We start from the raw sequence: 24,506 nt of genomic DNA on the forward strand, positions 1-24,506 counted from the left end.
GGTTCCCCTCCAAACTGCGCAACTATTTTGTCATTTTTTCACTGTCACTGTGTTAAAATCCTGGAACTTCTGCACCCCCCCCCCAACAACACCTGAACAGATTCAAGAACAGCTTCTTCCCTGTTGTTATCAGACCTATGAACGGACTTCTCAAATGTTGATTTTGATATCTCTCCCTGCAGCTATAACACTGTATTCGGCACTCAGTTTTGCTACCCTAATGCACTTTGTATGGTATGATCTGTGCGTATAACATGCAAAACAACACTTTCACTGTACTACAGAACATGTGGCAACAATAAATCAAACCCAAATTCAGCACCTCTCCTTACGTGGCCCCCTTTCACGCGAGTCACCAAAGCCACTCTGTTCCTGCCTCATAGTAAGTTGTTGCATGTTGTGTAGAGCGCTCTTCGTGAACATGTAAGGCCAACCTCGCTTGCAATGACTTATTATAGACTCCTGTAACATGTTAGACCTCCAGGAGTATAGACTCCAGTTTTAGAACCACCGGAGTACACATGTATAGTTATAATGAAAATAGTTAGATTTATAATTTTCATCCATTTTTGCTCCATATTAATCATGGCTGGGGGGGGGGGGGAGGGGGAAGAAGTCGGCAGAGACTTATTGAACGGTTTTTGAACCTAGTGTCTCCCTATTGGTAATTAGAAAATGCAGACATACTATTAGGTCAGAGTTTAATGTTTATACATTTATATCATGGGCCCAGAATAAACTTGCAATCTATGGATTACACAGAGTCATTCAGAACCATCCACAAGCTCCTCGCACTGGAGCCAGTGGCTAACCCTCTGGTGTCTTGAATCATCGATATATGTCCGAACGAGGCTGTGCTCATTCTCCTGCGCTCGGGTGGAGTCAGTGACGCCTGTTTAAGCGCCGCTGCTGTTGAGCTCTCAGTGTGATAGCTGCTACCATGGAAGTGCAGTTCGCTCCCTTAAGACCTTGGGATGATTTCATTTTGGGTTCAGCCCGTTTCGCCCAGCCGGACTTTCGAGATTTAACAAAATGGAACAACCGAGTGATCAGCAACTTGCTCTATTACCAGAGTAACTACTTGGTCATGGCTGTCTGCATCTTTGTAGTGATCGGGTAAAGGAGCTCGTTTCTACCTGGGCCTGCAGCGTTCTTATTGTTTCAAACTTGTCGTGTATTGAAACAGCTGCGTAATGGGAGGGTGTATATTAATGTGCTCCCATTTGCTTAAATTAGCTTATGAAAGTATTTTTTTCTGAAGGCATCGACACACCTACATTTGTGTAAATGTTGTAATGGCTTAAACGACAATTTCATAATGCTTGCATCAGCAAGTTTTAATATCCAGATGCAAGGCACTGTTCAGCAGGGGTAACTTCACGGCCGAGGAATGGTCAGTTTCTGTTTGCTAGTAAACGAATGGCTGCAACGTTTAACAAGCATTTGGACAGATACATGAATAGGAAGTGTCTGGAGGGACGTGGGCCAGGAGCAGGCAGGTGGGACTAGTTTAGTTTGGGATTGTTTGACATGGACTGATTGGTCCAAAGGGTCTATTTCCGTGCTGTATGACTGTGTGAATTGATTCTATGAGGGTCTTAAATTCAGGTGACCTATCTCTGGCCAGATTGCTAAACCCTGGAAACTGGATCAATTTATACATGCATGGGAAATCGCCAAATTGCTTTGACTGAATATATTAAGATAAAAGTATAACACTCTGTAATGTTTTCTGAATTTTGATATGGTTCTGTATCAAACAATACATAGGACAATATTTTAATGCAAATACTGGCAAATTAGGATATAATCCTATTTCCTCCAATTGACTGACTGTAAGAATATTTTTGCCTTTTTATTTCTGCTCTTTTTAAAATTCTTCAGAACTTAATTTAGCCTATTGATTTCACAATAATTGTAATTGATACCTTTTTAGTCAATTCATTAATCCAGCAATTGTTTTAAAACTGAACCATGAAATCCAGCTCTGCTTGTGCTTGCTGATCTACATTGACTTCTGATCAAGCATGGTATTGTTTTTTAAAAAGGGCTCATTCTTGTTTTTAAATCTCTTCATAGTCTTACCATTCCCTGTCTCTCAAATCTCCTCTGGCTTCTTTCCAAGCTATATATCTACCCTACTCTAATCCTGACTTCTTGAACATCCCTGATTTTAATCATTGCGTCATTGGTGGTTGTGCCTTCAATTGCCTAGGCCCCGAACTATGGAATACCTTCCCTACACATTTCTCTATCTTACTGTCCTCCTAGAGATACTCGTAAATAGCTACCTCTTTGACCCGTTTGAGAACCTAGAGTGCACTTATGCGAGAGACTGTAAGGTGCAGGAGCAAAAGCAGCCCATTGACTGGCAGAGCAGAGTCAAATGAGATCATTGTTTGATCTGAGAGCCATAAGCTTCACTTTCCTGCCTTTCCTCCATCGTGTTCAATTTCCTTAGATTAAATATCTACCTCTGGCCTTGAATATACTTTAATGATCCTAACTCTACAGACCTCTTCATTAAAGAATGCTACAAATTCACTATCCTCAGAGAGAAATATCTCCTCATCTGTTTTAAAAGGTGGGCCCCTTTATTTTCAGATTATGCTCTCTGGCCCTCTATTCTCCCAGAAGGGGCAACAACCCCTCCATGTCTACCCTGTTCGGTTCCTGTAAGAATCTAAATGTCCCCTGAGAAACCTAAATGTTTCAATGTGGCCTAACCACTTTTGGAACACTGCATTCAATTCTGGTCTCCCTGCTATAGGAACGTTGTGAAACTTGAAAGGGTTCAGAATACACTTACAAGGATATTTGTAGGGTCAGAGGGAGAGGTTGAACTGGCTGGGGCTGTTTTCTCTGGAACATCAGAGGCTGAGGGGTAACCTTCTAGAAATTTATAAAATCATGAGGGGAATGGCTAGGACGAATAGCCAAGATTTTTTTCTCCTGTTAGGGGAGTTGAAAACCAGAGGGCATAGATTTAAGGTGGTGGGGGGGTGAAGGTTTAAAGGGGACCTAAGGGGCAACCTTTTCATGCACAGGGTGGTGCATGTATGTCATGAACTGCCAGATGAAGTGGTGGAGGCTGGTACATTTACAATATTTAAAAAGCACGTGTGTGTGTGTGTGTGTGTGTGTATGAATAGGAATGATTTAGAGAGATATGAGCCAAGTGCTGACAAATGTGACTAAATTAATTTAGTCCCACCTATTGTGCCTGGGCTAGTTGGACCGAAGGGCCTATTTCTGACCTGTATGTCTGACTCTAATAAAATCACCTTTCTTTCTTCTAAACTGAGTACCGACCCAAGCTACTCAGCCTTTCCTCACAAGGCAGCCCTCCATTACTGGTGTCAGTCCAGTATATTTTCTCTAGATTGTCTCCAGTGTATGTTTCGTTTTGGTAAATTAGATTTTTGATTTAGAAAAACTGTTCTCAATATTCCAGCTGTGGTCTGACCAGTGCATTGTAATGTTTTTGGAAGACTTTCTACTTTTTAATCTCTGCTCCTTTTGAAATAGAGGCCAACATTACATTTGTCTTCCCTGTTACATGCTGATTTTTGGGTACTAGCCTTTTGAAACTTATGCACAAGGACTCTGAAATCTGTCTCTTTGGTACAACTCTCTGCTGCTCTTCTCCACTTAACGAGTATACTCCATCCACTGGTTCGAACACGTTCCATTCTTGTATCCGTTCAATTTGTGCACATTGGGACACCATGCAGGGCAATATAAAATAGCCATTCATAAGTACAGTAAAAAGTGAGGTCTGCAGATGCTGGAGATCAGAGCTGAAAATGTGTTGCTGGTTAAAGCACAGCAGGTCAGGCAGCATCCAAGGAACAGGAAATTCGACGTTTCGGGCCAGAGCCCTTCATAAGTACAGCAAAAGTTTGTATGCTGGATCTTTAGAATTACACCCTTGTATGGGATTGTGTTTGTATGTTGGATGTTCGTAAATTGGAGACTCTCTGTAGTCAGTTTCTTCATTCTTCCTGCAAAATGCATAATCTTACACTTTACGTTTTATATTCACTGTCACAGTCTTCCCAAATTGTACGCAATTATCTTTCAAGTGACCACACAGTCATTTCAAGGAAGAATGCTTTCAGATTCATGCATATGACACCTGCATAGTAAGGCACTTCGTAGCTAGTAATCTTATTGGTATTTTAGAAAAATCTAATATGCATCACTATATGTTTTTAAAATAAGACAATAATGATCTGATGCTGACATGTAGAATTTGTTTTTCTTCCCTTAACATGGCTATATCCTTCAATGAATTCTGTCATGTTTTACTACTTGCCTTCCCACTTGTTTTTTGTCATTTGAAAACTTAGTTGTAATGCATTCACTCACTCACTTTTCTTATCCAAGTAAGTAACATATATGTTGTAAATAATTGTTGCCTAGCACTGATTTGTGGCACTTCACAAGTTACAGAGAGCCATCCTGAAAATGTCCACCTCTAACCATTTTGTCATCTATTATTTAGCTAATCCCCTATCTGTGCTAATATACTACCTCCAATATAACGGGTTCTTATCTTAAGTGGCTGAACATGGTATTTTATTGAAAGCCTTCTGAAAATCCAAATATGTTACATCCACTGTTCCCCTTTATCTATCCTGCTAGTTACTCAGAGACAACTTTCTCATGCAGAGGGTGATGCATGTATGGAACAAGCTTCCAGAGGAAGTGGTGGAGGCAGGTATAATTACATCGTTTAAGACACTTGGATAGTACGTGAATATGAAGGGTTGAAAGGGATAAAGGCCAAATGCTGGCAAGTGGGACTAGATCAGTTTAGGATATCTGGTTGGCATGAACAAGTTGAACTGAGGGGTCTGTTTCTGTGCTGTATAATTCTGACTCGATGACTCTATTAAATCTGTCAGGCATAGTTTCTCCTTCACGAAATCATGTTGACTCTGCTTCTTCATACATATTTCTAAATGCTGTGCTATTGTATCGTTTATAGTAGCCTCTAATGCTTTCTCAATAACGTACATAAAGCCAACTGTCCTAATGTCACCTATTTTTGATTCCAGACACTTTGTTTTTTAAAACACAGCTCTTACGTTGATGGTAATAGTTGTCGAACCCTCCGAGACTTTTCCAAATCTAAGAATTCTTGGGCAGATTACTATCCATGCATCCTCAATCTCTGAAGCTGCTTCTTTTAATATCATAGGATGCATCCCATTTGGTCCAAGGGACTTGTTGGTTTTTAGCCCCATTACTCCCTTAGCATACTTTCTCCAGTGATTTATTTTTTTTGTATTTATTCCCCCTCCCCTCGTAAGAAGGTCTGGGGTGTGTATTTATTGTTGAACCTAATTTCTTGGCTTGCTGATATTTTGTTTTAGAATTTCCCTGTGTCTGTGTTTTAGGATGTTAAAGCTATATTTAAAACAAGTTCTACACTGTGTTAGCAGTAAGTTAGCATCTTTTTCCAGAGTGCTTTTGTAGTGATACATGTGAGTTTATAAAATGCAGTGAAGATACAGAATCTGCTAATACAAGAATCTGAAAGCATTTTTCCTTGAAATGATTCAGTGGCCACTTGAAAGATGATTTCGTGTAATCAGGAGAGGCGGTGCTAATGTCACAAGGTTAATAATCAAGTCACAAGTCTAATGGCAACCGTGTTGAATTATGATTTAAAAACCCATATAGATCATTCATATCCTTTTTTAGGGAATCTATTCTCCCACAGTTTAAATGTGATTCCAGACTCAGAGCAAAGTGGTTGACTCTTGACTGTCCTCTGAAATTTCCCAGCAAGCTACTCGGGTTCAAGTGCCATAATATAGGCCCAATGTAAAAAAAAATCGGAAATAACTGGCATGGCATGGCTTGTTAATTTTGAACCAAGATGCTGCATTACCTGAGATTACTTCAGATTTTGCTGTTAGAGTATGCTGTATTCCATATTTTATTGATTTCTAGATCCTGGCATCAAACCAATTTCTTAGGCAGAAGTGGTGTTCTATAACGTTTTTGATTAAACGCTCGTTTTTTTTTTCTCTGAAGGCACTGACCACCGTTCAGTATCACGTTCTTGAGGAAATAGTCATTTTTTTTTCTAGGATAGAAAAGCTGATATATAAAAATTTTCAATGGAATGTTAAAGCATTCTCACTTAATGTTCATGTTGACTTATATAGCAGATGTTGCAAGTTAGTAATTGGAGTTGGAGTTTTATCAGTCATTGAAAATAAGGCTCATTGAACTAATTGTCATTGTATGTTGTTCCAAACTAAATTCGGTGAGAATAGTTAATTCAGCACACTGAAGTATTGAAATTTTACCTCTTTTTTTTTAAGATTTAGTTCCATTGAGTCAAACAAGTCCCACAGAGGGGCCATAGGCATTTTTAGCAATTCACTAAAATGATGTACAAACAATGAATTGATTCAAATCACTTTCTATGGTAAAACAGATGCGTTTTACTATCAATATTTGAAACACTCTCTCTCGCTTAATGACTTCTGCAGTATATAGCGCTACAGTAGCTGGAGAACAAACTTTGGTATTTCAATTACTGACAGTTAATCTAATGTTGGTGGTAGGACAATTATTGGGAAGAAAAGGGATATGGTTAATCTATGCTTTGAAGCAAGGATTGATTGAGGATAGTCGTCATAGATTTGTGAATGTCTATTTGTTTAATTTTAATTGAGTTTTGTTTGGAAAGGTGACTTAAATATATTGATGGAGGTAGTGCAGTTAATGTGGTTTGCATAGACTTCAGGAAGGTCTTTGATAAGATTGCACATAGAAGGTTCATGGGATCGAGGGCAAGATAGCAAACTATATCCAAAATTTGCCTCCAAATAGAAAGGAAAGCATGATGGTGAGGGTTGCTTTGTCTGGAAGCCTGTGACCAGCAGTATAACAAAGGGATTAGTGCTATGATCCTTCCTTCCTGTTTGTTATGTATATTAATAACTGAGATGTAAATGTAAAAGGTATAATTTAGTAAGTTTGCAAATGACAAAAATTGGTGGTGTTAATTTTGTGTGAAGGATTGACTCAGTCTAGAGTCTGATATCGATCAACTGGTAAATTGGGTAGAGCAATGGAAGATGGAATTTAACTAGGAGAAATTGAAGATGCTGGACATCAGAGTTGTGGTGCTGGAAAAGCAGAGGGTCAGGCTGCATCCAAGGAGCATGAGAATCAATGTTTTTGGGTAAAAGCCCTTCATCAGGAATGAGGCTTGTGGGGGACTGAGATAAAGGGGGGGAGGGGGGGGGATGGGGCTGGAGTGGAAAATAGCTGAGAATGCATTGGGTAGATAAAGGTGATAGTTGGAGAGGATGGTGGAGTGGAAAGATGATGGACAAGTCAAGAGGGGTGCTGGAGGTTTGGGATTGGGCTAAGGGGAAATAGGAAAGTGGTGAAATCCATATTAATCCCATGTGTTTGCAGGGTCCCAAAGTGGAAGATGAGCCGTTCTTCCTCCAGGCATTGAGTGGTTAGGGGTTGACAATGGAAGAGGCCCAGGACCTGAATGTCGTTGAATTGTTCCGCCATAGGGCGGTGGGGTTAGTTGGTGCACGTATCCCAGAGATATTCTCTGAAACAATCCGCAAGTTGGCGTTCTGTCTCCCTGATGTAGAGGAGACCACACTGGGTCCAACGGATATAGTAGATGACATTTGTGGAGGTACAAATAAATTTCTGTTTGATGTAGAAGGATTCTTTTGGGGCCTTGGACGGAGATGAGTGGGGAGGTGTGGACGCAGGTTTTGCACTTCTTGCGGTGGCAGGGGATGGTGCCAGGAGAGGGGGGCTGACTGTGGCAGCAGTGGATCTGATGAGGAATAATCTCTGAAACTCTGATAGGGGTGGGGAGGGAACTATATCTCTAGTGGTGGTTTGAAGGTGGTGGAAGTGGCAGAGAATGGTGCAATGTATATAGAGGTTGGTGGGTGGAAGATGAGAACTATGGGCTTCTGCCCTTGTTGCGTTGAGGGCGGATGTGGAGGAGATGTGTTGGAATTTAATCCTGGTAAGTGTGAGGTGACAAAGTTTGGGAGGCCCAATGAAGGAAGGATATACTCGATGAATGGTAGGTCCAGAGATAGTACTGACAAACAAAGGGCTCTTGGTGTACAAATCCATGGATTCCTGAATGTGTCAACACACAATGGTGCAGAAGACATAATGGATGCTTATGTTCTCACCCTGGCTAATGAAAGTAAGAAGGAAGTCTTGTTTCAACATTATAAAACATGGATCAGGCCATGGATGGAATACTTTGTGCAATTTTGGTTGCAACAGTATTGCAAGAGTGTAGAGGAGATTCAACAGGGTGTTGCCTGGGATGAAAAGCCTGAGTAATGAGAAGCTAGGTGGGCTCTGTTTGCTTTTCCTTGGATCAGAGGAGACTGAGATGGGATTCAATTGAAGTACATAAAATTTACAGGCAGATAAAGGGTAGATTTGTGAGAATTGTTGCCCGGTGGCAGATCTGACTAAGCTCAGAGTTCACAAGTTTAAGGTGAGAAGTAGTGGTTTAGGGAAGATCTGAGGGAAAATAATGTTTTCACCCAGAAGGTGGTAGCAGTATGGAACATTCTGCCTGAGAGGGTGGTGGAGCCAGGTACACTCAACATTTTAAGCATCTGGAGGAACACGTAAGATGCCAAGGTATAGTAGACAAAGGATCACGTGCAAGTAAATGAAATTAGTATAGTTTGGTTTAGATGTGGTGGGCCTAAGGACCTGTTTCTATGCTACATGAGTCTGACTCTATAACATTTGCCAAAACTCAATTAGCAGAGTAGCCAAAATATTAGTTGACTCATGGTCAGGCTGGACCTAAGCACTTGCATTGCTCAGTGCAAGATCAATAGTCTGGTGAGAGATATGATTTTATTATATACTTTTAGTGTATGGATATCAAATGCTACTGGTAGTTTTTGAAGAGTTTTTAAAGAAAGGTCTGGGTCAGATTGTCCTCCGTGGGCGGCACGGTGGCACAGTGGTTAGCACTGCTGCCTCACAGCGCCTGTAGACCCGGGTTCAATTCCCGACTCAGGCGACTGACTGTGTGGAGTTTGCACGTTCTCCCCGTGTCTGCGTGGGTTTCCTCCGGGTGCTCCGGTTTCCTCCCACAGTCACAAAGATGTGCGGGTCAGGTGAATTGGCCATGCTAAATTGCCCATAGTGTTAGGTAAGGGGTAAAATGTAGGGGTATGGGTGGGTTGCGCTTCGGCGGGTCGGTGTGGACTTGTTGGGCTGAAGGGCCTGTTTCCACACTGTAAGTCTAATCTAATCTTAAAAAAAAACTGACCTAATCCTGTACATGACCAAATGGGTGACAGCAACACCCCTGGAGTGTTGAAGGACTAAGTGTTTATTGATTACAATAGGTAGGAAGAACATTGAAGGCTGTTAGCTTGTTTACATTTCAAAATATTTAAGGATGTTGTTTTAGTTTAAAAAATCTATAGATAGGAGCAGTTCAGAAGAGACCTGATTTGGATTTGGGAGAATGCATATTTGTCTCGGAAGACTTGGTTAATTTCTGTACTGCATCTTTTGTACACACTACTACGGAGCATTGTTGGTGGAGGAAGTAAACATTTGTAGATTTTATTTCAAAAATATACTCTGGCACCAAATTATTTTATGAATAATCAAATGAGCTGCTTTGTCCTGGATGGTGTTGCGCTGCACTCATCCAAGCAAGTGAGGTGTATTCTATTACACTTCTGACATGTGCCTAGTAGAAGATGGCTGAAAAATGTGTTGCTGGAAAAGCGCAGCAGGTCAAGCAGCATCCAAGAAGCAGGAGAATCGGCGCTTCGGGCATAAGCCCTTCAGGAATGCCTGATGATGGGCAACCTTTTGGGGAGTCAGAAGGTCAGTTACTCATGTCCTAGCTTTTATCCTGTTCATATAGTCAGCGTTTATATGCTTTCATCAGTTCAGAGTTTGGTTAATGGTAATCTTCAGAATATTGATAGTTGGGATTAGCAATGGTATATCCAGGGCAATGGTTGGATGCTATCTTGTTGGAGATGGTCATTGCCTGGCATTTATGCTGTCATCGTTACATTTCAGAATAAGCCTGCATATTCTCCAGGTCTTGCTGCTTTTGGACATGGACTACTTAAGTATGAGGAGGCATAAATGATGCTGAACATTGTATAACCATCAGTGAACATTCATACTTCTGACCTTTTGCGATGTAGGGTAGGCCATTGAAATGGCTGAAGGTAGTTTGAACCTAGGGCACTACCATGAGGAACTGGACAGCCAAGAACCTACCCCTGAACCTGAAGACCTAGGCTTAAGACCCCCTACCCCAGAGATGTGTTGTTTTGTAGCATGTTTTATACAAGTTGCTTTTAAAAATAACTACCCTGAGAAGTTCTTGCAGAGATGCTCTGGAGCTAAAATGACTGATTTCCAACAACCATAACCATCCTAATTTGCGGCAGACCTAACTCCAACCAACCGGGAGATTTCCCCTGACTCCCATTGACTCCAGTTTTGCGAGGGCTGTTTGGTGCCACATTCAATTAAATGTGGTCTTGATGTCAAAGGCTGTCACTCTTGCCTTCCCTCTGGAATCTTTTTTTTTCCCATGTTTGTAATGAGATCAAAAGTTGAGTGGTCCTCGTGGTACTCTGAGTGTCTGTGAGCAAGGTATTGCTAAGCAAATGTTTATTGAAAGCACTGTTGATACCTTCCATCACTTTATTAATAATTGAGAGTAAACTAATGGGGCAGTAAGTGGCTGGGTTTGATTTTATCTTACTTTGTATACAGGTCCTACCTTGTTGGGTAGATAGCAATGTTGTAATTGTACTTGGAACAAGCTGCTGAGGGTACAGCATGTTCTGGAGCACATGTCTGCAATACCATTGCAGCGATGTTGTTTCATCCATAGCTGTTTAGTATCCAGTGTCTTCAGTGAGATTGATCATCCACTTGGCACTCCTGACTGAAGATTATGGCAACTTTGTCATCCTTCTCTTTGCATGATATGTTGGGCTCCTCTGTCCTTGAGCATTGGGATATTTGTGTAGTTTGCATGTCCTGTAGGTTGATCCCAGTGCTGTTTAGGGAAGGAATTCCTGGATTTTGACCCAGTGACAGTGAAGGAACAGCACTGTATTTCCAAATCAGGATGGTAAGTGGTTTGGAGAGGAATATTTGGTGGTGTTCCCATGTATCTGCTACCCTTGCCCTTCTGTAATGGTTGTGGGATTGGAAGGTGCTGTTTCAGGATCTTTGGCAAATTCCTGCAGGGCATCATGTAGATTGTACATGCTGCTGCTATCGATTGGTGGAGGAAGTGGATATGAAGGCTTCTGTCAGTATTGTTCATGCCCACAAGCTGCTTAGTTACTCAAGAGTCAATAAAATGGTTGTTGCCTTTGGTATTCATGACTGGTTTTAGCATTGTGACCAATCGGCAACCTGTCACTGGCTGAATCACCCTTTGTATGTGCCCCCAGTGCTGATCCATCTGCATATAACCTGCTCTGCTTGAATTAAAACAGCAGTGTAACACAACATACAATAAGGTTTGAGAAGCACGTTACTGAAAATGAAGCAATCCCTCCTACAATCCTTGGTTTTAAATCATTTCAATCAAAAATACTTAGCCACATTGTGAAGACCATATCTTTTTATGCCTACCTGTTGTATTCTCCACTGGATTTAACTCCAGTAACCACTTCAGAATTGACTATCAGATGCTGAGCATTAGTATCCAAGATGAGTTTCTGTCCCGATATCAGCCTCCAATAGCTAAATCTTCCTTAAGCAGAAAGATTATGAAACTTCACTCTGAATGCTTCTTATTGCTTGATATTGGTCTATTCCATGAATTACCGGAAGCTGTCAGGGTCAGTGGACATCTCTCCCATCATTTATGCTGTTTCCTTCAATAATTTGAACTTCTTGTGTAGTTGATATGGTCTTTAAAATTTTATGTTTTACTGTGCAAATAAGCTGCCTTTTCTAAGAAATGTCTAAGTTAGCCAAAAATGGATCATTAACATGTTATCCAATAATGTTGTTATAATCTGGAAAATTGGAGCTGACGTTTCTAAATTAATGTTATGAATAATAAAGACAATGGCAAGATTGCAACAGATCAGACACAGAAGCACTCATTGTTTCCAGTGAATTAATTTGCCAGAGATAGATAATGAATTCAGTGCTGTGGAATGGCAGGTGCTGGTGTTTAGATAACTATCAATAGACAATTTTCCACCAATGGGAGGAGTGGAGTGGGCATTTCAAAGAATTAGTTTGTGTTTCTTGTCCCTACAATAACTACTTGGTCAAACGGTGTTTGAGAAAACTGTTTGCCAGGATATCACCAGAAACTTAAAATAACTCAGTAAAATTTAAAACTTTAAAAATTAGATTGTACTCAATTACTGGAGGGAAGAAAAGCCAACATACTGAAGTACTAAATCACTTGTTTAAGAAAATGTGCTGTATTTGAATGCCATATACTGACAACAATGGTCTGAGGGGACATGGTGATAATTAGTGCACTAGGCTTTTCTTGGTATTTGTTCCCAGAGCTCTGTTCCATGTTATGTAAATAATTGTTATCTGCAAACTCGGATAACACAATGATATGCAGACATTTCCTTGATCTTTGACCCATCATTAAATCTTCTACCAGCGAAACTCAACTCAATTTGAAACTCAAACGTGGACACCTCCATCCATATTTGTTCAAAGGAGATGTGGGGAAGTAAAACATTCTGTTTCCATTTTGGGAAGTAAATATTATTGTAATTTTGAGTTCTTACAAACTTTCTCATCTGAAATCTGTTCTATTTGCTGTTGATTTTGTTTTCATTTTAGTCAAAGTAAAATCCTTCCCTGATTATAAATTCTTCAATATGCCTTGTATGTTTTCTTTTGGAAAGAAGTTCTGAATTTTGAGGAAATTTTGACGTTCATTGACGTTTGGGAAATGGACAGATTTAGGTGCAATTTTGAGTGTAGCCCATGGTTGCATCCATAAATTTGGATTATTTAATCTTTTTAAAAAATATTATACATAGATTATCATTGTCAATGGCTAGGCTAGCATTTATTGCCCATCCTTACTGTTTTTTTTAGGTGGTAGTGGGCTACTTTCTCGAACTCATTGGTCTTTGGGGTTCAGAGACAATCACAGTACTGTTAGGAAGGGAGTTCCAGATATTAATTCACTGATAGTGGATGAACAGCAACTTGTGTTTCCAAATCAGGATGGTGGTTTGGAGGGAATTTGTAGGGTGGTTTTGTTCCCATGCATCTACTACCCTTGCTCTTCTAGTTGGAAGTTGTGGGTCTGGCGGATGGTGTCTAAGAAACCTTGGTGAGTTGACAGATATCCCTAACTTTTTATTTGCGTACACTTCCTTGGTAATGTGAAAACACAGCTGATTCTAATTTGATGGTTGCAATAAGCACTGAATTTTCTTTCTTTTTTTTGTAAAAAAAAAAGTTTTCTCTCTTAGTGGTGGTTCCCCTTTCTACACCCCATTCTCAATTGATGTACTATTAGATTAGATTACTTACAGTGTGGAAACAGGCCCTTCGGCCCAACAAGTCCACACCGACCCGCCGAAGCGCAACCCACCCATACCCCTACATTTACCCCTTACCTAACACTACGGGCAATTTAGCATGGCCAATTCACCTGACCTGCACATCTTTGGACTGTGGGAGGAAACCGGAGCACCCGGAGGAAACCCACGCAGACATGGGGAGAACGTGCAAACTCCACACAGTCAGTCGCCTGAGTCGGGAATTGAACCCGGGTCTCAGGCGCTGTGAGGCAGCAATGCTAACCACTGTGCCACCGTGCCACCCACGGTGCTGCTGTACTGTAGTACTTTTCCAAAGTAGCCCATAATGATAGAGTTTTGTATAGCTTCAGTTTTTTTTTAATAGTTGTTTGAGATGTGAGTTCAGAATAGTCAGTGGTATGCATGCAAGTTTAAACTGGAGTCCATTGACAAACCTTGTAGTCAAGCTTAGCTGGGTAAGGTTGTAAGCATCGAAGACTTATTGGTCAAGCAGTTTGTCAGCATGGGCAATGAAGAGGTGAGGGATAAGGTATAGTTGAATACTATCAGCATCTATATAAGAACTATTGCTCAACTCCTCTTCTTTCCATCCATCTATGTCCAGTCATCTGTGTACCAGACTGGGTAAATTAATCCAGATGGCTGAAAGCATAACCTTCAAATGCAAAACTTTTAATTCACAATGTGCTGAATATTTGCTGTGTCAAGTGACTAATTATTCAATTATTGGGTGGATCACTCCTCTGGCGCTGGAACGTGTGATGCAGTGAATAAATTTGTAGTTGAAACTCATCCAAGGAGAGGACATGCTAATGCATTCCTTGTTGGATGTGTGGTATATTACTTTCCTCCAGATTACATTCTTAAACTGGAAATAGTGTGTTCTTGCTCCTTGCTTTCACCAAAACAAAATTCTTTGGTAGTGACCAAAGATGAAGTAGAGGAATGAGGAGGAGATTGAGAGAAGTTTTGTTGTATATCTACTAGCGTTTAAAAGAATGAGTGCTGGACTTTATGAAAAATCCTTTAGAGCACTTTGTGGTAGATGCTGAAAGGATGTTTCCACTCATAGGAGAGACCAGAATTAGGGGGTACTGTGGTTAAAAATAAGGTGTCTCTCTAAGACAGTGGTGGCAGAAGGTTGCCTTCTGACTGGAGGCCTGTGACCAGTGGTGTGCCACAGAGATGCTGGGCCTACTGTTTTTTGTCACTTATTTAAATGATTCAGATGTGAACATAGGAGGTATAGTAAGTTTGCAGATGACACCAAAATTGGAGGTGTAGTGGACAGCGAAGAGCGTTATCTCGGAATACAATGGGATCATGATCAGTTGGGCCAATAGGTGGAGGAGTGGCAAGTGTAGTTTTAATTTAGATAAAAGTGAGGTGCTGCATTTTGGAAAGGCAAATTGGGACAGGAGTTATACACTTAATGGTAAGGTCCTAGGGAGTGTTGCTGAACAAAGAGACCTTAGTGAAAGGTTCATTGTTACTTGACAGTGGAGATGCAGGTAGATGGGATAGTGAAGGCATTTGGTATGCTTTCCTTTATTGGTCAGAGCATTCAGTATAAGAGTTGGGAGGTCAATTTGTAGCCATACGGGACTTTGTTTAGGCCACTTTTGGAATATTGCATGCAATTCTGGTCTCCCTCCTGTCAGAAGGATGTTGTGAAACTTGTAAATCTTTTCTGAACACTTTCATGGATGTTGCCAGGGTTGGAGCATTTGAGTAAGAGGGAGAGGTTGATTAGGCTGGCTGTTTTCCCTGGAGTGTCCTCGTAGAGGTCTATAAAATTGGGGGGGCATGGATAGGTAAACAGACGAGGTCTTTTCCCTGGAGTGGAGGAGTCCAGAACTAAAGGGTTAGGGTGAGAGGGGAAAAATTTAAAAGGGACAACTTTTTCAGAGTGTGATGTGTGTATGGAATGAGCTGCCAGAGGAAGTGGTGGCGGCTGGTACAATTCCAACACAAAGGCAAATGGATGGGTACGTGAATAGGAAGGGTTTAGATGGCTATGGGACTAGGTTAGGATATTTTGGTTGGCGTGGACTGAAGTGTCTGTTTCTGTGCTGTACATCTCTATGACTTTGGGTTTGTTTTGCTGGTGTCATAAAGTCAGTGACTCCAGACCATGATGTCTCATGGAATCAGGTCAAATGTGGACAAGGAAATTTTGTTCTGTTTAGCTGATTTACATCCATTTTCCTTCATGTTGAACACCACCAATTGCAGGAAGCACTGAGGGTGCAGAATGGATTGGGTCAGGGAACTTCAACTACCAAGAGCAGCTCAACAGCAGCAGCACTACTCATCCAGCTGGTCAAGTTGTAAAGGACTTAACCATGAAACTGTTTGTGTGGTCAGTGATGAAGGAATCTACAAGTGGTAAAAACATATTTGAGCTCTTACCAATCTGGAGGGTACTGTTCATTGTGTTGTGACAGTATCACTCTGCTCAAGGATAGGTTTTTAAACAGATCTAGCAACTCTGAGCTGGTCATCCAAGAGATGCTGTAGGCCATCAGCAGAATCATGCTTCAGTAAAATCACATGACCTAGCATATATCCTCCAGTACAGTTACCATCAAGACCGGGATTAATCACCGGCTCAATAAAGAGTGCAAGGAGCAACAGTAGTCATGTCTAAAAATGAGGTGTCAACATGGTGAAGTTACAAGACCAGACAAATAGCAGACAATTGAGTCAAGTAGCATATGCAGCAAGTGATGGAGAGGGTTAAGTGATTCCACCTTCAACAGATCAAATTCAAGCTTTGCAGTCCTGCTGCATTCAGTTGTGAATGCTGGTGGACAATTTAGCAACTCAGTGGAGGAAGCTCTACAATCGTCGTCGTCGTCATCATCATCTCCCCAGAGTATCTTGATGGCAGTCTTCAGCTAATTGGATTCATGCCATTTAATGTCAAGAAATGTTTGGATGAGATAGATGCTCTAACGATTAGGGGGCCTAACAAATACTGACGATAGTATTGAAGACTTGTGCTGCAGAACATTCTGCACCCTTAGCCAAGGTATTCTAGAACAACATTGAGGGGTATCCACTCAATATAGAAAATTACCCCAGGTATGGCACTTTGGTTGCATACCAGAACAACTGTTAGGTAAAAGGGGTAAATGTAGGGGAATGGGTGGGTTGCGCTTCGGCGGGTCGGTGTGGACTTGTTGGGCCGAAGGGCCTGTTTCCACACTAAGTAATCTAATCTAATCTAACTCCAAACCAACAATTAGTGCCCATTAGTCTCTTTCCCCTCCACCTGTAAAGTGATGGAAAGTATCATCAATAGTGTTAGCAAGCAACACTTGCTTAGTAATAACCTCTTCAATACTCTTGAATTTGTTTCCGCCATGGCCACTCAGCTTCTGACCACTTTCTTTCAAAAGAGAAAGAGCTGAACTCTCTAGAAGGAAGGTGAAAGTGATGGTTTGTGCAAATGTGGTATTGCAGAGCTCTAGCAAAAATAGTCAGAAGGAATTGGGTTGGGAGGGGAGCTGGCAAGTAGCAGTTGCTGGCATTGTGCTGCAATGAATTCTCTAGCAAGAAAATTGGACCATTTGTCCCATGACATTCCGTGGAACTGCCATCGCTGAATCCCCTACCATTTTAAATCCTGGTGGTTACCATTTGACCAGAATACAAGTCCTGAAGCAGTAAGAGGAGGTCAGAGGTTAAGAATTCTGAAGTGTGTAACATAGCCCCCTCCCATCCCACCCCACCATCACCAAATCCTGTAAGGAATGTGGAATCTTGGATACCATTCAGGACAAAGTAGCTGGCTTGATTGGCACCACTTAAAAATATTCATTTCTCCACCATTGATGCTCAGTAGCATTTGTGTAGTATCTACAAGATTCAGCAAGACTCCTGAAACATCAAGCCCATGACCACTTCCATCTAGAAAGACATGCTATAGATAGATGGAGACACTACCATCTGCAAGTTTACCTCCAAACCACACTCGTACTATCTTGGAAATACTGCCATTCCTTCAGTGCCACAGGATCAACATTCTTCAAATATCTCCTAGTAGCATTTTGGGAGTACTTAATCCAAATGTACTACTGTAATTCAAGAAGGCAGCTCACCACCAACTCCTCAAAGATAATAGCATTACTGCCTCAGAGTGCCAGGGACCCAGCTTCGATTCCATCCTCAGGTGACTATGCAAATCCCATACAAACATTCTCCCCATGTCTGAATGGGTTTCCTCTCATAACCTACACATCTTTGGACAAAGTGGATTGGCCATGCCAGTTTGCCCATAGTGTCCAGGGATATGTGGGCAAGGTGGATTAGCCATGGGAAATGCAGGGTAAAAGGATAAGGTAGAGGGTTATGTCTGATGGGATACTCTTTTGAGAGTCAGTGTGACCTCTGTTGGCAGAATGGCCTACTTATGTGTTTTAGGGATTCAATGAACAAAGCTGGGAAATAAATGCGAACCCAGCCAGCAACGCACACTCCATGAATTTTGTTTTTTAAAATAATTCTTACAATACTCTAATTTAAAACAGTTTAAAATATAGTTCAGATAACTTGTCCTGCCCAAAAGTAGGCAGATTTTTATTTGTGATATGTTAATGGTACTAGAGGCTTGAGAATTTTGGGAATTGTCAGAACATGTGTAAGAAACAAAAAACTGAGAGGTGCAAAGTAGGGGTTGACTCATAACCCATTTTATTGGTGTAACACTTTTTGAGGAGGAATGTAAACGCCTTTTTGAGAGGAATGATTCTCCCAAAGATTTTAGTAATTGTGGTCATCCAGTTATGAGATGATTTGAAGTCGGCACTTGAGCCTTTTTTTTTTAAAAAAGAGATGATTTGATCAAATATTTTAAATCACTTAAGGGTCTGAACAGAGTACTGTAGATGACTAGAAATGGTTTTCACTCAAAAGGATTGTGACCAAAATAACACACACTTTCTAATTCTTGGAAAGTGAAAATTCTAGTCAGAGCGCTCTCCAGAGTTGTCTATAATGCACTTTTGAAAAAAATTTACTGGTTAAATTTCCAGGACAAATGTGTATAGGAATATGTGAACCAAGAACAGAAGTAACCCATTTATTCAACCTCTCAAGCTTGCTCCATCATTCAACAAGGTCATGGCTGATCAATTTGTATTTCAACTCCAAAACCCTTTTGGTTCCCGAAGTTAGCAAGAATTGGGTGAACCTAGTCTAGTTCCGTCTGTCAGCACTTGGCCCACACCCCTTTTTAAATGCTTCATATTCATCTACCCATACAATTACATTTTAAACAAAAGGTATCTGGATCAGCTTCCTCTGTCTCCTCTGGCAGCTCAGTCGATACACTCCCCACTCTGTATGAAAAGGTTGCCCCTTAGCTCTTTTTCCCTCAACCTAAGCTTATGCCATCTTGTTCTGGACTCCCAACCCCACACCTCACCTTTTTTTGAGGGTGAATAGTCAAGGTCTTTCTCCTATTTATGCCCCTCGTGATTTTATAAACCGCTAGAAGGTCCGTCTCGGACACTCCAGGGAAAATAGACCCAGCCTATTCTGCCACTCTCTCTCTAGCTCACTCCAAGGCCACTTCCTAATAAGGAAGGCTTGTGTGATGGAGTCATTCCGATTTGCTCAAGTCACTTAATATTCTCACATGATAGAAAGATTGTGAAATGCAAGATTGGATAAGATTGTATGAAGTTAAAAATCACTATGCTAGGTTATGGTCCACAGGTTTATTTAGACATACTTCCAAGTAAACCTGGTGAGTTTTTTTTTACTTTGTCCAGTCCAACATCAGCACCGCATTGTCAAGATTGTATGAAATAGTTTTATTCAGTAATATCATGTAATCAGTCAGGAAAAAGTTATCTGGATGTTGTGTAGTTTATCTGAATTGTAAAAGTACTGGTGTCAAATGTTCCCAAAATATGAATTGACTGTTTCCTTGTGTATGGTGTGATGTGCCGAACATTTTAATGAGGTAATCAAAATGTTATTGTCTGCATGGTGTTATAAAGTTATACGATATTTTCCTGTCAAATTAACATTATACTTCAAAACAATATTGTACAATAATCTAATCCTTTTGGGTGTTTAATGGTTATGGTTGGGCCACTTAAAAAAAACATACGGCATCACTTTTTTATTTTTGCTGCTCTTCATTTGGTGACCTCTGCTGCATATGTCAATGATATTTTTAACCAGAGTCAACAATGGGCTTTATCACTTTACTATGACCTTTTTTATGTAATTGTATAAATTTATTCATTTTGAATGGGGGGATAAATGTGAATGATGAAGATGGCAGAGAATAAGCGGTTTGGACGTGGGTGAGGTCTGTCATTTCTCTCCTTGCTCTGACTATGGGGACTGGCCAGGAAAATCTCTTGACCTTAATACAGAATGGTCAAGTAGATTGAAAGAACCAGATTCCCTACTTCTACTCATAATCTGTTCCATGAAATTTTTACTTCTGGACTGCAGGAAACCAATTAAATAATAGACTCGTCCAAATCAGTTCATCACTTGATATTTAAAATTTAATAAAAAAGTTGTTAAACTTAGTTTAAACTTGAGAGAATTCAGATTGACAGCTTTGAATTAAAACAATGAAAGCAAAAAGGAGTAGCAGATAACAATAAAATCCTGAGATCAAATTACAGAATAGACCGGTTAATTCTAATGAGTACCAAAGCTGTGGAGTGACTTTTCTGGAGGAACAGATATTGAGGATCAGCTGGGGCAAAAGCCATTATAGATTTAGCATCATGCAATTAGAGAGGGCTAACTTAATCTCCTTGTAAACATTTCTGGAAATATTGAAAATAGTATGAATTTTTCTTTTGAGCACAAGATAAATTTTAGTTCAATTGCAAATGAGGACAAGCAATCATGAAGGTATGAGGAAGAGTCCAGTGGTGGATTGAAAAAATGTGTTAAAAGATTAGATGGTAGATAGGTGATGACCAGTGTTTAATGTTTGGTTTTCAAAAGAATATATTTGCTATGAGGCTAAAATCACCAGCTGATGGTGAATTATTGCAATTCTACCTCCTGAGGGCTGTCGAAGTTTTTAGTCTTTTAATGTCCAGATAGAGATTAACTAGAAAAGCTGTCACTATAACATCCAGGCTTATGGAAATAATGTGGGAATCATCATTTGAGCTAAATGATCAGCCATGCTCTAGAATGGTGGAGCATGCTCAATGGCCTGAATGGTGTATTTATGTTCCTAATAAAAATTTTTAAATCTTTTCATGGTGAACATTCCTGCCTTTTTTTCCCAAGGTGGTCTAAGATCCAACTTTGACTTTCTGTTACTTTTCTTTTTACGTAATTTTTTTTTTTGTTGGCAGGTTTATGAGCCCCTTGGAGATCATCCTTGGAGGAGCAGTGGTAGTGCTGATATTCATGGGTTCCATGTGGGCTTCGGAAAATAAAGCGGCTATTGGTCATTTCAAGCGTCGGTACCCAACAACGTTTGTCTTGAGCATCTTGCTGATGAGCTACTTTTTCATTTCCATTGTCGGGGGAGTGATGGTTTTCTTGTTTGGAATCACTTTGCCGTTGCTTTGTAAGTAATGTCTGTCAATTTAAAAGTGATTAAACCCAGGCAAATGACACAGTTGTGCAAAAAAAACAAGATTCCTGATCAGTTTATGAGAAGCTGTGAAGCAGAATATTTTTTTTTTTGTTTCTTTTTATTGAGTTGGCTGATCTTAGAATTCCTACGATGTGGAAATGGCCATTTTGGTCCAACAAGTCCACACTGCCCTTCCTGAGGAGTATCCCACCCAAACCCATTTCCCCTATCCCTATTACTCTACATTTTTCCCTGACTAATGCACCTAGCCTACCCCATCCCTGAACACTGGGCAATCTGGCAGGCCAATCCACCTAACCACCACATCTTTGGACTATGGGAAGAAACTGGAGGAATCCCACACGGACCCTGGGAGAATGTGTGTGGAGCTTGCACAGTCATCTGATGCTGGAATTGAACCCTTGACTCCGGCACTGTGAGGCAGCAATGCTAACCACTAAGTCATCCTGCCACCATCATGTGCTCCAGTGGGAGTGTTGAAACTAATGTTAGTCAGGTTGAGAGCTTCTGACTATTGACTGTTGTCATGGGGCAGCATGGTGGTTCAGTTGTTAGCACTGCTGCCTCACAGGGCAAGGAGCCTCAAGTGACTTTTGTTGGTGTGGAGTTTGCGCATTCACCTGTGTCTATGTGGATTTCCACCAGGTTCTGTGGCTTCCTCCCAAAGTCCAAAGATGTGCAAGTTAGGTAGATTGACCATGCTGAATTACCCATAGTGTCCAGGGATGTGCAGGTTAGGTGGATTAGACATGGGAAATGCAGGGTTAGTGTCAGGGTAGTGTGGTGGGCCTGGGAGGGATGCTTTTGAGGGTCAGATTGTGCTTGATGGGCTGAATGGTCTGTTTCCACACTATAGGTATTTTATTATTCCATTAATCGATGTGGGAAGTGCATTATAAATCTGACTTTTTTTTCCATCTAGAATTAACTTGGTGAATGTTTTGAATGCGCTTAATATACAATGTATTTTTATTTAAACCAGAAACTAACTGTGTGCATTCAATTTAACATTTTTAAATATTATTTCAGTGATGTTTGTACATGCTTCTCTGAGGCTTCGTAACTTAAAGAACAAGATCGAAAACAAGATGGAAGAGGTTGGACTGAAGAAGAGCCCCATGGGTATCTTTCTGAATGCCCTTGGTCAGGAACAGGAACATCTCTCTAAATTTGCAGATATGTTGGCAGCTCAAAGCAAAGACAAATAAGGAGAACTGAGTATTAATTAGTTTGCATCTTTAACTTGGTATATGTTGTGCAGTATTCCTGGAATAACATTTTGCAATCTGCATACACACTGATATGATGTGCAATTGTCAAGAATCCCAAAGTAAAAATGGGTGTTATTTTGTTTGCAGGGTAAAATGTATTGTAGAAAACAAACATTTTGATATAGTGCCAGACATTTTTTTTGGCTTTATGTACTTTTCTTAGGTAAAGTAACTGCTAGCTAACATGCCACTATTACAGTAGTTCCTCTGGATGACATGTATTCTTGAACAATTTTTATTGTGGTGTTGAGTTTGATTTTGTTAATTAGTTAAAGTTACTGTTTTAAAGTTTAGGGATATATTCTTTAAGATACGTTTTGTTCATGGGTATTTAAGAATCAGGATATATAAGCCTGAATAGATGATGAAAAATGGAAGCACTGTATGACCCCTTCACAAGTTTCCAATTGCTGTTTCTAATGTAGAAAGCTCCACAGCCTTCTGTTTGGTATGATCTTGCGTTAGAATATAAATGTTTTATATTGATTTTTGATCATAGGTATATGGGGAGATAATTTATCTTTGTAACGTGTATTCAGTTGACTTTGAGGCCTGCCATTAACTGGAATAGCACAAATCATTGCAAAACTGGATTCACTCCTATATCGAAACCTCCGAAGCCACACCACCAGGGAAAATGTCAAGCGCCTGCAATCTCACTCAATTTTACCAAATCTAAGTTTGGGAAAAATGAATTTAAGAAAAACATGTCTTTTGGGAGCTCAGCTCATTTACTAATGCAGCTATTGCAGTTGCGTAACTATTTTACAGCTGCTAAAATGTTTGGCAAACAGTTGTTTGTGATATTTAACTCTGCAGGTCCAAAGATATGCAACATCTCTTGCATGCAATAAAGGCTACTTTAAATTGTTTGTGTTGTAGTTGAAACTTTTTTAATAAAACTGCTGTCAATTTTTTAAAAATTCACAACAAACTGAAGCTGTATACATTTATCCCAGATGAGGTAGACTGCATTTTACTGATTCATAACATATTTCCACTTTCTTAATTTTAGCAGCTAGAAAAACAAAGATATTGATATCTCTGTACAATACTTCATTAGTTTGCTGTTTTTAATGCGAGTATCCCAATTGTTATGGCAAGATTGGATGACTTCTAACTGTAAATGTCCATGCACTTTAAGATAGTGTATTGCCAGCTTTAAAATTATGTACAATGCATTCATGTACATTACATGACTCTGTTTCTGCAACCTTGCACACTAGAAACTGCTATATAAAAAACACTAAACCCATTCAGTAGGAAGTTCACATTATCTAAGTAGAGTCCGCAACTCATCAGTTGTGTCATAGCCAATTCGAATTGACAAAATGTGTATTATACCAGAACGACCTATACTACTTCCTTATTAGCACTGCCTATTTTCCCTTCTTGAAAACATTACCTGACTTCACCTTTTACTGAAAGATTTACTCTTGCCTTTAGTATTCCATCTAACTCCACATTCTGTTTTGAGCTCATTCAAAGCTCTACCACCCCTGTCCTTACTTGCACAAATTCCTGTTCAACTACTGACCTTGTGCTTTTCATTAGTGTGATTTTTATGACCACTTGCATGAGTTTGGATTCACGATAGACTGCTCAAGAGAAAACAAGACCAGGTGTTAACTTTAGGCTTGGTCTTTTTAATAGATATTTTTTTCACACATTCAGACTCAGTACTATGATGTATGGGTATTCAGATGTTTGGCAGATCATTGTTAGCTTCTGTTATTGGAAGCCTATTCCATAAATAATGCACAATGCTAGTGAATTACTTCACATGTTTTCAAATCAACCCGATCAAAGATGTTATTGCACATTTCTAGAGCATGTGGGACTTGGACCCAGGTCTCCTATCTGAGAGGTAGAGATACTACCACTTTATGACAAAAGCCCTTTCCATTTGTTTCTCCCTCTGAATTATAACTCCTCCACTTTGCTCTTTATGCCTAGTGAGAATATCAGTGTGAAATTGCATCAGGGTCTTAAAGTCTTTATGTTGGTTCTTAGTCAAGCAATATTTCAGTTTTAAAATTCTCACTTTTTAAAAAA

The 24,506-nt window shown here is 40.2% G+C and overlaps 1 protein-coding gene across 1 annotated transcript; it reads left to right on the plus strand.

Annotated features, from left to right (window-relative positions):
• Positions 1 to 887: 887 nt before the first annotated feature.
• LOC132822140 (PRA1 family protein 3-like) lies at positions 888 to 23,323 on the plus strand. Its single transcript, XM_060835208.1, has 3 exons — positions 888 to 1,116; positions 20,933 to 21,150; positions 22,210 to 23,323. Exons 1-3 carry the CDS (start codon positions 941 to 943, stop codon positions 22,386 to 22,388), a joined length of 573 nt encoding a protein of 190 aa, XP_060691191.1. The 5' UTR covers positions 888 to 940; the 3' UTR covers positions 22,389 to 23,323.
• Positions 23,324 to 24,506: the final 1,183 nt, after the last annotated feature.

The sequence above is a fragment of the Hemiscyllium ocellatum genome, chromosome 14 (assembly GCF_020745735.1).
Source record: "Hemiscyllium ocellatum isolate sHemOce1 chromosome 14, sHemOce1.pat.X.cur, whole genome shotgun sequence".
Taxonomy (NCBI): Eukaryota; Metazoa; Chordata; class Chondrichthyes; order Orectolobiformes; family Hemiscylliidae; genus Hemiscyllium; species Hemiscyllium ocellatum.

Excerpts from the sequence above, each read along its gene's own strand:
- LOC132822140 (XM_060835208.1), top strand. The coding sequence starts at position 941 with ATGGAAGTGCAGTTCGCTCCCTTAAGACCTTGGGATGATTTCATTTTG. Across the intron at positions 1,117-20,932 it reads TGCATCTTTGTAGTGATCGG|GTTTATGAGCCCCTTGGAGA; the intron begins GTAAAGGAGCTC and ends TTTTGTTGGCAG. Across the intron at positions 21,151-22,209 it reads AATCACTTTGCCGTTGCTTT|TGATGTTTGTACATGCTTCT; the intron begins GTAAGTAATGTC and ends ATATTATTTCAG.